A 14,796-nucleotide genomic window follows, 5' to 3' on the forward strand; every position below is an offset into this window, starting at 1 on the left:
AAATATATAATCAGCACAAAATGCTCCTCATGTCCGTTCACATGCAAGTGGAATCTGCTCCACATGCTGCGGTGCTGATAGCCCGACGCGATCACCTCTTCATCAATTACGGCTCAATCTGGGATCAGGTGACTTTTCCCTTAACCCCCCCCCCCCCCAATTCCCCTCTGCCACCGGAGCTCTGCTCGCTCAGCTGTCTGTGTTTGTTCCCCCGGCGGCAGCATGCTTACTTGAGCCGGATCTTAGCACATAGTCAAGGTCAAAACCACTGTTTGATGGCTCGAGTCATTTGATTTAAATAGAACCCCCCCCCCACCACCACCTCTTCCATGTGTGTTAAGTGAATTATCTGGCTTCATGTCAGTGTGCATTTACTGTATGCGCGAGATGTCACAGTGAATTATGAGTGGAGGGTCGGGGGGGGGGACTGAGTGTGAGAAACAGAAAAGACGTGACGATATTGGCACGGTGCAGGCGGCTGAATACCTTTGTCAGCACTTGACAATGAGCCATTTCCGTTTCATTTCTATGAATACCCTGAGAGGAAATGCTTTTGGCTCCGGTGGTAAAATGCGATGCCGAAAAGATGAGAGCTGATCATCCCTGATCCGGGAGGCCAAGACCAAATGTCAGGGACTGTGGAAAGTATGTTCCTGCACCAGACACTCTTCTTCACCGAGCATCACAGACTCTGCTGCCTCCTCTTCCTCGTACAGATTAGCTCTGTTCACAGATTCTAGTAGATGTTGTAGCTCCAGTAAGAACACATGTAATACCAGACATGTTGCTATGCCCTGTCCCCCAGCTGAGTCTGCCTGTCCTTGGCATCCTTCTGCTTACTGGTGAGACTGGTGAGACATGCAGACCCCCCCACTCTCCTGGCATTATAGTAAGATCACTGTAAGATTTAGAAAGATTTTAGAAAACAGTTTGTCAGCTTTACAGCTTCACAGTAGCAGCAGCAGGACAACATGTCAGTAATGAGGTGGTGCTTTATGAGCAGATATGATATGGATATGAACGCTGACGTTTGGGGCATTTGGAGCCAGATTCTGCACGGTAGCAATCAGGGTGTAGAGTCGTGGTGGCAAGGTTCCATCCAATGCAAGCTGTGGACCAATCAGGAGTCAGTCTCAGCTGTCATTCAGGACCCCATTTTTTTTTTTTAAATCAAATAACGTATAAATGAAACTGATCGAATGAAACGAATGAGACGATGCGGACTCGCCTCTGTCAGACGTTATATATAAACGTATATACCTGCGCGCAGGATTCTAGCATCCATTACAAAAATATGGTTTAAACTTTTTATTAACGAGTTTAAAAGCGTAATGTTATCCTATTGCCTGACAAACGTCTTGTTTTAATCAAAATGATTTAGTCCGAAGAAGACTGTAGTTTTGTTTGTTGATGTTTTTTTAATGTTATTTTCCCTGTCCTTTTTTGTTAACACGAAAAATGGATACTTGATTTTTAATTTATTTTTAGTACCAGCACTTGGCCTGTTCTTGGTTCACAGTAAAAAGGGAAACTTAAATTTAAATTAATTTTTTTTATTAGCACTTTGCCTGTCCTTGGTTTTAAATGGACAAAAACTTGATTTTTCTTTGCTTTTGTGTCAACAGTACCCTTATATGCAGCAAAGTTTATTAAAAGACATTTTTTATAATGAAGTATCGATCTTTATTGTCTTTATTTTCAGTCATCACATGCCTTGAACAACCTCAAGCTAAATTTAAAAGCTGCTTGCTAAATAGTAGCTATTGAGAATTTGTGTCATTCATAATCCGATTAGTCGATTAATCGTTTCAATAATCGGTGACTAATCGACTATCAGAATAGTCGTTAGTTGCAGCCCTAGTGTACGTTGACTTTTTAGTTTGGCCCATTAACATGGAAGGGGGGGGGGGCGGTGTCCTTTTGAGGACCTGTACTCTTTATATACTTTCCAGCTCGTGTAGAAACTGAATAACTGTTGCACCTACCACAAGATTTCCGATGACCATGACCATCATGAAGACAACCAAGCACATCCCAGCTCCTGCCACCTCCATGCAGTCCCACATGGTCTCGATCCACTCCCCACACAGGATGCGGAACACGATGAGGAACGAGTGGAAGAAGTCGTGCATGTGCCAGCGTGGCAGCTCGCAGTCTAAGGAGATCTTGCACACGCAGTCCTTGTAGTTCTTCCCAAAGAGCTGCATGCCCACCACGGCGAAGATGAAGACAATGATGGCCAGCACCAGAGTCAGGTTTCCTAAAGCGCCCACCGAGTTACCGATGATCTTGATCAGCATGTTGAGCGTTGGCCAGGATTTGGCCAGTTTGAAGACACGCAGCTATCTCCAACACAGGACACACACAAACAGAGACAGTGAATAACAGGAAGTAATGAGGCTGTGGTGAATGGATGCAAATGCCACGAGTCGGTGTTTCTCACCAGACGGAAGGACCTGAGGACAGAGAGGCCCTGGACATTCGCCAGCCCCAACTCCACCAGACTGAGCGTGACAATGATGCTGTCGAAGATGTTCCAGCCAACTTGGAAGTAATAGTAAGGAGCCATTGCAACGAGCTTGAAGACCATCTCCGCTGTAAAGATCCCAGTGAAAACCTGAAGAGAAACAAAAACTTTGGTTCCAATTCTATGCTAAATAAGAAAATGGTGCGTGCTGATGTTTCAAAGCTGCAGATATTCACCAGATTCCCCACTAAGAGCATGTATTCAAACTCCGGACTCATGGGGTAGTGCTCCATGGCCATGAAGAGGGTGTTGAGCACGATGCAGATGGTGATGGTCAAGTCCACGAAAGGATCCATCACCACAAAGTACATCCAGTTTTTAAAGACCACCCAGGAGGGGGAGCAGTCCCACTTCAGGAACTTGTCGGCAAACTTGTACCAGCCGGGTGGGCACGGCCTCTGGGCATCCTCCAACTCTAGACAAGGACAGGGAAGACGAGGAATGATGCAGTCTATCGGAGGTTTCATGGGTTATCTTCAAGTGATAATGGGGACACAGCTCCCAGAATGCAACACTGAGGGACATTAACATTCTTTCTGTGCCAGTTCAGAGTTGAGCTGAAATAGCCCGAGCTTAACACTGTGAGGTTGCGACACCGGACGCTGACAAGGGATTTCTACTGCATACAATGTTATTAGCCCGACTGGACAATGCTACTGTACTAGCCTCGGATGAACGAGTGGATAATATTAACAACTGCTCGATAATCTATGTCGTTTGCGATCGCATTGCAGAAACGCTGCTGTGAACCTGCAGCTAAGCCTCGTGTATTTCTTCATTCCCTGAAGGCACTTGGCACCTCTAAACATATTCACCAACACAAACAGGATCCTGGAATAGGCCTCATGGTGTTGTGTCATCTACTTATGTTAGTATAAGCACTTATATTCATAAGTGAGCGCTGGTGGATTTTTAGATTACACGGTACCTTCCATGGCAGCTGCAGTGAGCACGGTCATGGCGCTGGCCCTCCTCTGTGTCAGGCCGGGTCCGTCCAGATGGAGCATGCTGGGCACGGAGCTCAGGGACCTTTCCTCCAGTTCGTAATCTGGAGCAGACTGTGAAGTGAAGTGATAATGAAAATAAATTGAATTGAAGTTAGTTGCAAGCTCCCGTAGAAATCTCCCTAACCCCGACTCACCTTCACCATGGTGGGCGCTCTGATGAGTATGTGGGGGATGATTCTCCCGTTGCAATCCTTGACGAGGTCGTCACGTTCGAGACTCAGTTCATCGTCCCCCAACTGAGACGACGTGCGATGACTCAGCGACTTCTTACTGGTTAAAGTGGCTCGGCTCCCAAGATTCAGAGGCTGTCAGGTCAAAGGTTCAGTTTTACCAAAAACTGATTTATACGTTGACACTTTTATAACACTTAATAAGTATTTATCATGAATCTGTGCTAAGGAAAAACATTAAAAGTCACATAACAGCCTTATTAGGTGTGTCAGTTACCAGGTCTTGATTCCTGAGTTGCTCTAGTAGCCGCTGGAACTCCTCCTCTTTCTCTATGGCCTCTCGCTGGGTTGCCTGATTCTGCTCCTCGTAAGCCATGGCTACCACGGCCAGGATGAGGTTGATGAGATAGAAGGATCCCAGGAAGATAATCACCACAAAGAACAGCATGTATGTCTTACCAGCCGCCCGCAGGATCTGTGGTTGAAGCAAAACAGAAGCTGCGAGAACTAAGGACAGGTTTCTTTCCTTTGTCAGATTTTTCACTTTGAAATTAAAAAAGTTTGTAAAGTGGCCTGTTGGCAACAAAAGAAAGAAGTGCCAACCAGCTGGAAAAGGTTCTCCCAGTAGTCCTGAGTCATGAGTCTGAAGAGGGCGAGGAAGGCCCAGCCAAACGAGTCGAAGCTGGTGTAGCCATAGTTGGGGTTCCGCCCAGCCTTCATGCAGGTGAATCCTTCGGGGCACAATCTGTCAACAGGGAAGAAGAGTCAGCAAGCTTTACCTAAATCTGATCCCAGCAGCTCCGACCGGACAAACCAGTGTGGATGTTATCAGTGGTGTATAAAGTACTTGAAAGCCATACTTGAGTAAAAGTACAGATATCTGACCTGAAAGTCACTTCGGTAAAAGTAGAAGTCACCCGTCAGAAAATGACTTGAGTAAAAGTCTTAAAGTAGCTCATATTAAAAGTACTTAAGTATCAAAAGTATCTGGTGTTGAAATATACTTAAGTATCAAAAGTAAAAGTACAAGTACCAAAATTAAAAATGTAAAGTGCTCTTTATAGTAGGTCTATACAGACACAAAACAATCCAAAATGTTTCTCCTCAAGATTTATCTCAACTGACTGAAAAATTATAACAATTATATGAATATAATGTATATAATGTATAATTTTACAAATTTTGAACCCTAGATGAGAGAGAGAGAGCGAGAGAGAGAGAGAGAGAGAGAGAGAGAGAGAGAGAGAGAGAGAGAGAGAGGTGCACCAACCTCCGCTGCTCAAGTAACGAGCCAGTTTGAGAATGTAAGAAGTAGAAAGTACACATATTTTTGTTCAAATGTAACGAGTAAAAGTAAAAAGTCGTCAGGAAAAGAAATACTCAAGTAAAGTACAGATATGTGAAAAATCTACTTAAGTACAGTAACAAAGTATTTCTACTTTGTTACTTCCCACCAATGGATGTTACATACCCAGCGTCGGAGCTGTTCCCACAAAGTAGAGCATCGAGGCTTCCTTCCACAAAATAGTGATTATCTACAAGGAAACCAGAAAAGGAGCAATGAGATCTACTCCAGTGTGGACACAACCTTAGAGCTAATATAAGAGACACACTACATACCGGAGTTTTGAATATATTCCTTAAAATCAAAGGTACTGTTGGAGAACGCCGTCTGATTCACGCCCATCGTGTCGTTGTGGGACAGCGTGTCGCCGAATGTTGCCGTGGTGTTAAAAAATTCAAATGAAGCTTCATCGGTTTCGATCGGCCATCGCACACATTTGTGTTTCAGATTTCCCATGAAGAGCTGGAGGCCGATGAGGGCGAACACGGCCAGAGCAAACACCGTCAGAATCATGACGTCCACCATCTTCTTCACCGACTGGATCAGAGCGGCCACGATGGTTTTCAAACCTGACACATTACAGATCATATGAGTGCACGTGGCAAACAGGAGTGCAGTTACACTACTACTCATCTGGGATCATGACATAGGCAGTGACACAAACATACAATTTGCAACAAATTCATATGAAATATTAGAAATACCAGGAATCACAGTAATTGTTTTAAGGGCTCGAAGAACACGAAACGTCCTGAGGGCCGACACGTTGCCAAGGTCAACGAACTCAGTGACGTATCTGTGGGAACAAATAGAACAGTCAGAAGAGACACACACACAAACACACACACACAGATACATATACACAACTTACGCCATGCTGATCACCATGAAATCCAGCCAATTCCATGGATCTCGAAGGAATGTAAAAGACCCAACACAGAAACCTCTGGACAACACTTTGATTGTTGCCTCAACGGTGTAAATACCAGTGAAAACATATCTAGAAAGAAACGATGGGGCGTGAGAACGAGGGAAAGGAGGATGAAATATAACACGGGATTTACAAGAGTACTCACTCCACGGTTTTACTCCATGCTGGGGGGTTGCTCATCGTCATGAATACACAATTCGCCATAATCGTAATCATGATGAACATGCTAAATAATTTAGATTCAGGATTAAGGAAAAGTATTTGACATCACGTGTATAAGCAGATGATTTTTTTTGGACACAGACTCGGGCGACAACAGCTCAAAGGATATGAATGTATAAGAATTTTGATGCTTCCTCTCCTAAGCAAACTAAAGGGGCTCAGAACGTAGCAAGCCGGCTCCGCGTTGAACCTGAAGATTGTGTTTCCTCTGGTGATCACAACGAATGTCTGGAAAACACAAAGATGATCAGAGTGAGTGTGAGGAGTCCCAGAATAAGAGTTGTATAAATACTTTAACACTGAACTGAGACACATGCGATCCTGACATGAAACAGTATACAATGCGTAAGGGAAACTGAATCGGTTGAAACAGCAGAAATAGAAAACGTATCACATCCTGTGGTCATTTAATGTTATGTGAGGACATGGAGTCTAAGTAAATACTAAGTGAACCCAGATGATCTGACGTTCTGTCCTTGGTAGAAGGGGTCCAGGTCCTCCAGAGGCGTGTTGAGCATCTCTGAGGGAGGGTCTCCGTAGATCATGGGCAGGCTCTTCCCCGCCTCCAGGTCAGCGTTCGGCGTTTCCTTGGTTTCCTCCTCGTGGCCCGCTACTTCTGCGGCCTTTTTTCTTTCCTCCTTGACCCTCTCGATCTCCGCCAGTGATTCCTGGCTGAAGGGGCGGAACGCAGCGGCGCCTCGGGGAGGGAGCACGGGCGCCATCTTCGCATCGCGAAGGGATACCGCCTCACCAGGGTCTCCCTAGAAGAAGCTGGAGGGAGGACAGGCAGTAAGCAGAGGATATATAATGAGTTATATATGTATATACTTTATTCTACTTTATTCTATTTTATTTTATTTTATTCTATTTCTTATATATTGTTGTTTTTCTTATATTGTTGTTTTTATGTTCAGTGCACCAACGACACCAAGTCAATTTCCTATATGTGCAAACATACCTGGCAAATAAAAGAATTCTGGTTCTGATTCTGATTCTGAAACGTACAGAGAACTCAACACTTATTCCTCAAACAAATGTTAAAACTCTACTTTATTACTTTGGTAATCAGTCATTTCTATATTTCTGGCAAAAACAGTTCTATTTTTTTATCTTTCTTTGTCTAACGTGATGATTCTACATTTATCGTCCAGCATTCCCTGATTTTCCCTTAATTTTAATTTGATCCTTGTACTGGGCGGTCGTGCTTTAATTTCACGTATTTCTTAAAATGACAGAAACAATGTGAAGATTCTCAGTCGTCCATGTCCAGAGGTTTTACAAGTGGCCGTTGGCAGCTGGACCTGCTTGTGTCTCTCATAGATGTTTCAGATCTTCTTCACTTACTAATGACACATTGACACATGGGAACATATAGGAACACAGGTACAGACCCGAAGCCGCACATTCGTTTTTTCAATAATCACATTTGGGGAACTCATATCGAGTTTGAGGACTGTTTATTGCCCAGCATCCGTATCCAACTCCCTCAGCCTCACCCAGACCCCCGGACCCTTTCCCTCTGGTTCCTGCCCTCCACCCTGTGCCCCACATCTCAGAACAGACACCACGGTCACAAACTGAAGAGACGGCACTCAGGACGAGGGCCTGGACTTTCCCACCGTTCTAAAGAGACCTCGGCATTGCTGGTGTACATCAGATTACTTATTAGCTTAGCAGACACTCCACGCCTGGTCCAAGTGGCGTTTGCTTACATGCTTTGATGTGTTTAGCAACCAGTCAACATCACTTGGTGTCGTCAGGAGCAGCTGAGGTTAGACCTCTGCTGTCACGCAAAAACATAATGCAGTAAAGTAGTTTGTACATGGGATGGATTTTCCTATATAAAAAACTATGTGTATTTACCACATAGCAAAAGTATTAATATGTATTTTGCATGATTTTAGGTTTTATGCTTTTAAAAGTTTGAGGACAAAAAGGAAAGAAAAACAGCACAAACACAGATCGATGAAAAGTAAATCATCAGTTGAATTAATCAGAGAATTAATCAGAGAATTAATCAGAGAATGAATCACCAAAACACACACACACACACACACACACACACACACACACACGCACACACACACACACACACCCTGGTAACAGCACATGAAGAGCAGAGCTGCTGAGTTCAGTCATGTGAAGACACGGAGGCCGACGGGATCGACAGTGACACCGCGCTCCAGCTTCCTCACCAGGAGAGGAAATCGTGCAATCACACACACACGAGGGCGACGCACACGCTCGCACAGATTCGATGGCCGCCCAGCTGCTCCAGGCAATCAGGACCGAGCGTCGAGTTACAGAAGCCCGATGACTCCGCTCATTCCTTCCTGGCTGAGCCTCTGCTCTGCGCCTCTCATCCGTCCGATAAACAGGACGGGCTGCCAACTCATCTGACCGAGCCGCCTCCTTCCCTCCTTCCCTCCTTCCCTCCTTCCCTCCTTCCCTCCTTCCCTCCTTCCCTCCTGCTCCACCGGAGGCCCCAAACACACCAGGCCTCTGTGGCCTCACCAGCACTTAACAACCAGCCATACCACACTGGAGCCTCTAAATCCCTCTTTCACACAACACAGTCTTTGATATTTCCGCCTCACACACATCACTCATCGAATCTGCTCAAACACTCACCAGACACCAGCTCTCTGTCAGGTCAGCGTTTCCTTTTTTTCAATTTATTACCAATGTCGACCTCGGTGTCATTCAATCACAAGACATCCTGCGCTGGATCCTTCGGCGACTTCCAGCCGCGAGGCCTCAACGCCTTCGCCCCCTACTGGGAACATTTCCTGATTATGTTAAATAACACTGTAACTCCTAAATCCCTCAGTTGAAGGAGGTCGTTGCCTCGTCCGTCTACAAACCGATCAGAGTCAAGTCTGGGGAGACGCAGCCTTCTTGCCAGTGGTGTATAAAGTACTTGAAAGCCATACTTGAGTAAAAGTACAGATATCTTACCTGAAAGTGACTTCGGTAAAAGTAAACGTCACCCGTCAGAAAATGACTTGAGTAAAAGTCTTAAAGTAGCTCATATTAAAAGTACTTAAGTATCAAAAGTATCTGGTGTTGAAATGTACTTAAGTATCAAAAGTAAAAGTACAAGTACCAAAATTAAAAATGCAAAGTGCTCTTTATAGTAGTCCTATACAGACACAAAACAATCCAACATGTTTCTCCTCAAGATTTATCTCAACTGACTGAAAAATTATAACAACAATATGAATATAATGTATATAATGTATGATTTTACAAATTTTTAACCCTAGATGAGAGAGAGAGTGAGAGAGAAAGAGAGAGAGAAAGAGAGAGAGAGAGAGAGAGAAAGAGAGAGGGAGAGAGCTGCGCCAACCTCCGCTGCTCAAGTAACGAGCCAGTTTGAGAATGTAAGAAGTAGAAAGTACACATATTTTTGTTCAAATGTAACGAGTAAAAGTAAAAAGTCGTCAGGAAAAGAAATACTCAAGTAAAGTACAGATATGTGAAAAATCTACTTAAGTACAGTAACAAAGTATTTCTACTTCGTTACTTCCCACCACTGCTTCTTGCTCGGTTCAGACCTTCAGGTGAGAGAACTTCCTGAAAGAATCCCTCAGAGTTCAGAACGATGAGGTTTGGAATCATGTCGTCTGAGGTCAGACATACAACCGGTGAAACTGCATCTGACTGATCGGGACGTGTTTCCACCTGCTGCGGATGTCAGGTGTAAAGTAACACAGGATGAATCTACTCTTAAGTTAACGGCCTCTGAACTTTTTTTTCCGCGTAGATCTATTTCATTACTTCCCACCAAAGGTTTGATCTTCAGAGTCTAACTGCAGAATATCACATTCGTCCGTTCGATCGAGAGTAACATGTATCTCATCTTGCATGTCAGTGGAGGCCATGTGACCAGTGACATTCTGGCTGAGGATATAGACGGGGTAATGTAGACACCTCTTGGTTACAGAAGCCGGGCCTCGGAATGCGAACGCCAATATTCACCTTCCGGAAACCAACCGAGCTCGCTTCAGGTTTTCTTGACACGCGGACAACACGAGTTCCGACGGGAGGAGAGGCCGTCGTCTCGTAAACAGCCGAGAAGTCGAGTTCTCTACATTTCAGGGTCTTGAGTTTCAAAGGATGCAAATTGTCGTCTATTAAACTGAAGTCGTACTTGGTCAAATTGGCGTTCATAATCTATTTGTACGTGTTGGTTTAAGTTCGATGCGGATGCCGGCGTGTCAGACGGTGGCGTGATGGCGTGCCGGGTCATTATTCCACAGTCACCTGCTCTCGGAATGTGGTCAGGTTGTAAACGACAGATCCACAGAACAAACAAGGGCTTTTATCTACGAGTCCTTTGACCTTTACCATGCTCCTGTCGACCCCCCCCACCCCCTCTCCGCCCCCCCCTGTTTTCTCACGGGGTCGAATCTCAACGCTGTGATCCCACCCGCTCCCTGCTTGCTTCAACACCCTGTCACCCGCCCGTTAACCTTGAATTTCAAACCCTATAGGTGTAGCACAGTTGCACAATATCTTCACGTCCACAATAGTTGAGACATATAATCCCACTACTTATAAATCCAGACTTTTATTTAAGGATCCAGAGAAACTATGGGAATGTTTCATATCAACCTGGATCATAGGAGCCTTCGGGAGTTAGTCAACAGTCGTATATTCTTGAATCTAACTGCTTATGCTGTTTTGGAGTAAACCATGAATGTAAGATCAACTTTGTGGCATCACCAAGAACCGTGAGGTCTTAGATAGATTGTGTTGCTGCTTTCTAAACAGATTTTCCTCCGTCTCACACGGACCCGCTTGGCCTTTGCACTCGCTGCTCAGACATCCGAGCTGATTACACGAGGAAGTGACGTGGAGAATGTTTCCTGCAGCTCGTGACGGGTCAGCGGGAGATATCACCGTATTCATTCCAACGATCAAGGCCATAAAAGACACAGACACCCGTCAAGGATCTGCTCGCTCACGTTCCACTCATCTATTTAAAAAAAAAACACATCTCTTCCTATGAGTCAAAAATATGTCAAACGCTGTTAAATGTACATTTTGAGGAGAAAATGATGAACTTATCTTTAACCTTATTTCACCTTTGAATACTGTGGAAAATACTCAGGCCCAGCCAAGCAGTCACATGGGTTCAGTTGGTGAAAGAAACTCAAAACCAACACCTTCTGCGTCCAAGAACATGTGATGCGAGACACACAAACACACTCCACAGACGCAGCTTACTCCACATCGTGCACATTGAAAGAGACACAAATCTGTATCTTCTGCCACCTTTAGCTCACATGAGACGACACAGGTGAGCGGCGATCACGTCCCGGAGGAGATTCACCTCGAGGCGACAACGTCTCAGGCAAACAAGGCAGGAGAACTCACTCCAAGAACTTCAACAACAACGGAATGAGGATCCTCCCTCCATGTGCACTGGCCCCTGCTGCTGAGGCTCCACTGCAGGAGCCCAGCTGGTTGTGTGAAGGCTGCAGGGCCGAGGACCACAGGGCCGTCTGAAGATCCGTCTCCACGCTGACCCACGACTCTGCTCTGGGCAGCAGCTGAGTAACGATTGGGTGCAAGCGTCCACAGCATCACAGCGTTTTGCCCATCTGCAATAAAGACCTGGCCTAAAAATAAAACCTGGTCCCTCTGGCAGGAGGCATCATGGGGGACGGAGAAAGTTGCAAAGTGTCGACGTTCGAGTGCGAGAATCTATGAACTGATCAAACACCACGTCTTTTTTATTGTATTCCAAAGGTTTTTGTGCAACATATCGTGCAGATCATCGACACAATAAGGGACATAAATAAAGGAAATACAATAAAACTTGACAATACTGATTTGCAGCCAAATAAATATATAGAATATCATGTTAGGCCGATTCCCAGATATTTCAGATATTTCTCACCAGAATGGGTGAAATACTACTGCAATAACTCCACCAAACCAGCACCCTGGAATATTTGCATATTTGCACCAGCACCATAACAAGCATATTTGAACATTTGCACTACTGCACAAATTGAACATTCACCTGTAAGGATATATATTTAGATGTATATATTTTATTTTCTATTTTAAATTTTTGATATTCTATTTCATTGTTATTCTATTTTATTCTTTTTTTTTTTTTTTTATTCTATTTTATGCTTGAGCATTGCTTAAAGAGAGTTTGTGACCCAATCATTTCATTGACAGTGACTACTTCATGTTATCTATGTTCATTTGACAATAAAAAATCTTGAATCTTGAATCTTGAATGTCTTTACAGAATATTAGTTTCACCCTGATTATTCTTCTTAAGAAAGGATTTCAGGTATCATAGTACAAGCCAGAGCTAATTAAGAGCTGTGTCTCAACTCAGGATCATCAATCCTTCAGAGGTTGCATTGATAGACTGAATGAGTCAAACTAGGTTGTGAGAATTTAAAAGCTCAATCAAATGCGTCCCTGTCCCTGATGGCTCCAGTGGGTGGACTCTTCCCGGCCCAGTCCCAGGATTCATTGTGCTTCAGTGACAACTGGTTTTTCAAAGAGGTGAAGGTAGCAGCAAGGCAACCGAGCAGCCAACGGTAAACTTTAAACATTTCAAAGGCCATTAAGACCATTTTGCAGTCTTCGTGGGCCCTGTAGATCACATCCTCCGAAGGATCAGGCTTTTCTAGGACCTAGATAGGCCTGATCCTAGGTGATGGTGCCAGCAAGGATCACGAGCTGGGATCCTCTGAAGAACGTCAGCAAGTTGGAAATATTCATCAAGTATCTTATTTATCATTCTCTGTTTGACGCATGCAGGGTTTAATTTGAGCCAGACCAGTAATCATCACCTCATACAGCTGTTAATGCACATTATAGGAGTTTGTAAATGCATCGATATCTGATCTGTATCTGATTCGTCCAGGTATCAGAAACAGAATCAGGAAAGGAAACTGGTCTGAGAGCATCTCTCTGGCCTCCAGGGAGTCTTCACCTGGCAGTTGAGGACATGGCCCTGTGGTGATGTTCAAGTGTGGCAGTAAAAACACATGTTGGACACAACATCACCTTCACAACACAAACACACACTCACTCATGCACACATTTAAAAACACTGCTGAGACGTCATGAATCTACCAATACCAAATTTGACCCAAGCTCCATTACAGGTCTACGTTTATTATTAGAACAAAGGTGCTGCTTTTAAAACAGCATTTGATTTATTTGGTAACACGACTAATTATTTTTCAGAGCCAACAAATAAATAAAAACCTTCCACGTTCTGTCTTTCAAAAGAAAAAGGAGTTTGAGCATAATTCGAATCTTGAAACCATCACAAATCATTCAGAAGTTTAATCCTTCAATCTGCAGCCTGAGACTTTCCCGTTTCCGAGCTTCATGCAGGAGTCACATGAAAACTGAAATCAGGAGGTTACCTTGCACGGTAAATATTCCCACAGAATCCAAGAATCTTGAGAAACAAACAGCCTTCGTCCTCCGTCCGGCCTGTGAGGACCAGCTCTGTGGCTGCGGGACAGCTGCTGCTGACGCGGAGTGGAGCTGTGCACTGAAACCGGAGGAGTCGCTCCAGGTAGGAAGGAGCAGATCAGACCTTCACACTTCAGCGGAGGAAGGAGCAGATCAGACCTTCACACTTCAGCGGAGGAAGGAGCAGATCAGACCTTCACACTTCAGCGGAGGAAGGAGCAGATCAGACCTTCACACTTCAGCGGAGGAGCCGCGGAGCCGAGTCCTCCTCCCGCACAGCTGCTGGCGTCTGCCCGCCTCTCCGTGCGCTCAGTCCGGGGGATGGCTCCTGCTGCTGCCGCCTCGGAGCTCCGAATGCACCTCCTGCACCTCCTGCACCTGCACAATGTTCCTCCTGCACCTCCTGCAGGTGCACACTGTTCCTCCTGCAGGTTCACACTGATCCTCCTGCACCTCCTGCACCTCCTGCAGCTGCACAATGTTCCTCCTGCACCTCCTGCACACTGTTCCTCCTGCTCCTCCTGCACCTCCTGCACCTCCTGCACACTTTTCCTCCTGCTCCTCCTGCACCTCCTGCAGGTGCACACTGATCCTCCTGCACCTCCTGCACCTCCTGCAGGTGCACACTGCTCCTTCTGCTCCTCCTGCACCTCCTGCTGGTGCACACTGATCCTCCTGTTCCTCCTGCAGGTGCACACTGATCCTCCTGTTCATCCTGCAGGTGCACACTGCTCATCCTGCTCCTCCTGCACCTCCTGCAGGTGCACACTGATCCTCCTGTTCCTCCTGCAGGTTCACACTGATCCTCCTGCACCTCCTGCGCACTGTTCCTCCTGCTCCTCTTGCACCTCCTGCAGGTGCACACTGCTCCTTCTGCTCCTCCTGCACCTCCTGCAGGTGCACACTGCTCCTTCTGCTCCTCCTGCACCTCCTGCAGGTGCACACTGCTCCTCCTGCACCACCTGTACACTGTTCCCCCTGCACCTCGTTTCTCCTGCACTCACAGATGACAACACAATTATATGATTATTATTAAATAATGATGATAACAACATCACAAGTTTTCATTGCACTGCATTAAATGTGCATTAAATACGTATTTCTTAATCATGTGTTAATTCATCAATGAC

General features: G+C 45.2%; 1 protein-coding gene across 6 annotated transcripts in view; it reads right to left on the minus strand.

Moving 5' to 3' along the window:
• scn4aa (sodium channel, voltage-gated, type IV, alpha, a) overlaps positions 1-6,924 on the minus strand; it is a 16,673-nt gene extending 9,749 nt beyond the window's left edge. For 4 of the 6 annotated variants that reach the window (XM_061094435.1, XM_061094436.1, XM_061094434.1 and 1 more), the window contains exons 1-14: positions 6,670-6,924; positions 6,312-6,430; positions 6,126-6,215; positions 5,921-6,049; positions 5,754-5,845; positions 5,325-5,618; positions 5,176-5,239; positions 4,308-4,449; positions 3,982-4,179; positions 3,669-3,839; positions 3,456-3,585; positions 2,704-2,942; positions 2,444-2,617; positions 1,986-2,342 (exon numbers count right to left, since the gene is read on the minus strand). In XM_061094435.1, coding sequence (XP_060950418.1) covers positions 1,986-2,342; positions 2,444-2,617; positions 2,704-2,942; positions 3,456-3,585; positions 3,669-3,839; positions 3,982-4,179; positions 4,308-4,449; positions 5,176-5,239; positions 5,325-5,618; positions 5,754-5,845; positions 5,921-6,049; positions 6,126-6,215; positions 6,312-6,430; positions 6,670-6,924 — 2,454 coding nt within the window. Of the gene's footprint in view, positions 1-1,985; positions 2,343-2,443; positions 2,618-2,703; positions 2,943-3,455; positions 3,586-3,658; positions 3,840-3,981; positions 4,180-4,307; positions 4,450-5,175; positions 5,240-5,324; positions 5,619-5,753; positions 5,846-5,920; positions 6,050-6,125; positions 6,216-6,311; positions 6,431-6,669 lie in introns of all 6 variants that reach the window. The other 2 variants (XM_061094438.1, XM_061094437.1) reach the window with 2 other exon arrangements.
• Positions 6,925-14,796: the final 7,872 nt, after the last annotated feature.

This window comes from Limanda limanda, chromosome 21 (genome assembly GCF_963576545.1).
Source record: "Limanda limanda chromosome 21, fLimLim1.1, whole genome shotgun sequence".
Classification (NCBI taxonomy): Eukaryota; Metazoa; Chordata; class Actinopteri; order Pleuronectiformes; family Pleuronectidae; genus Limanda; species Limanda limanda.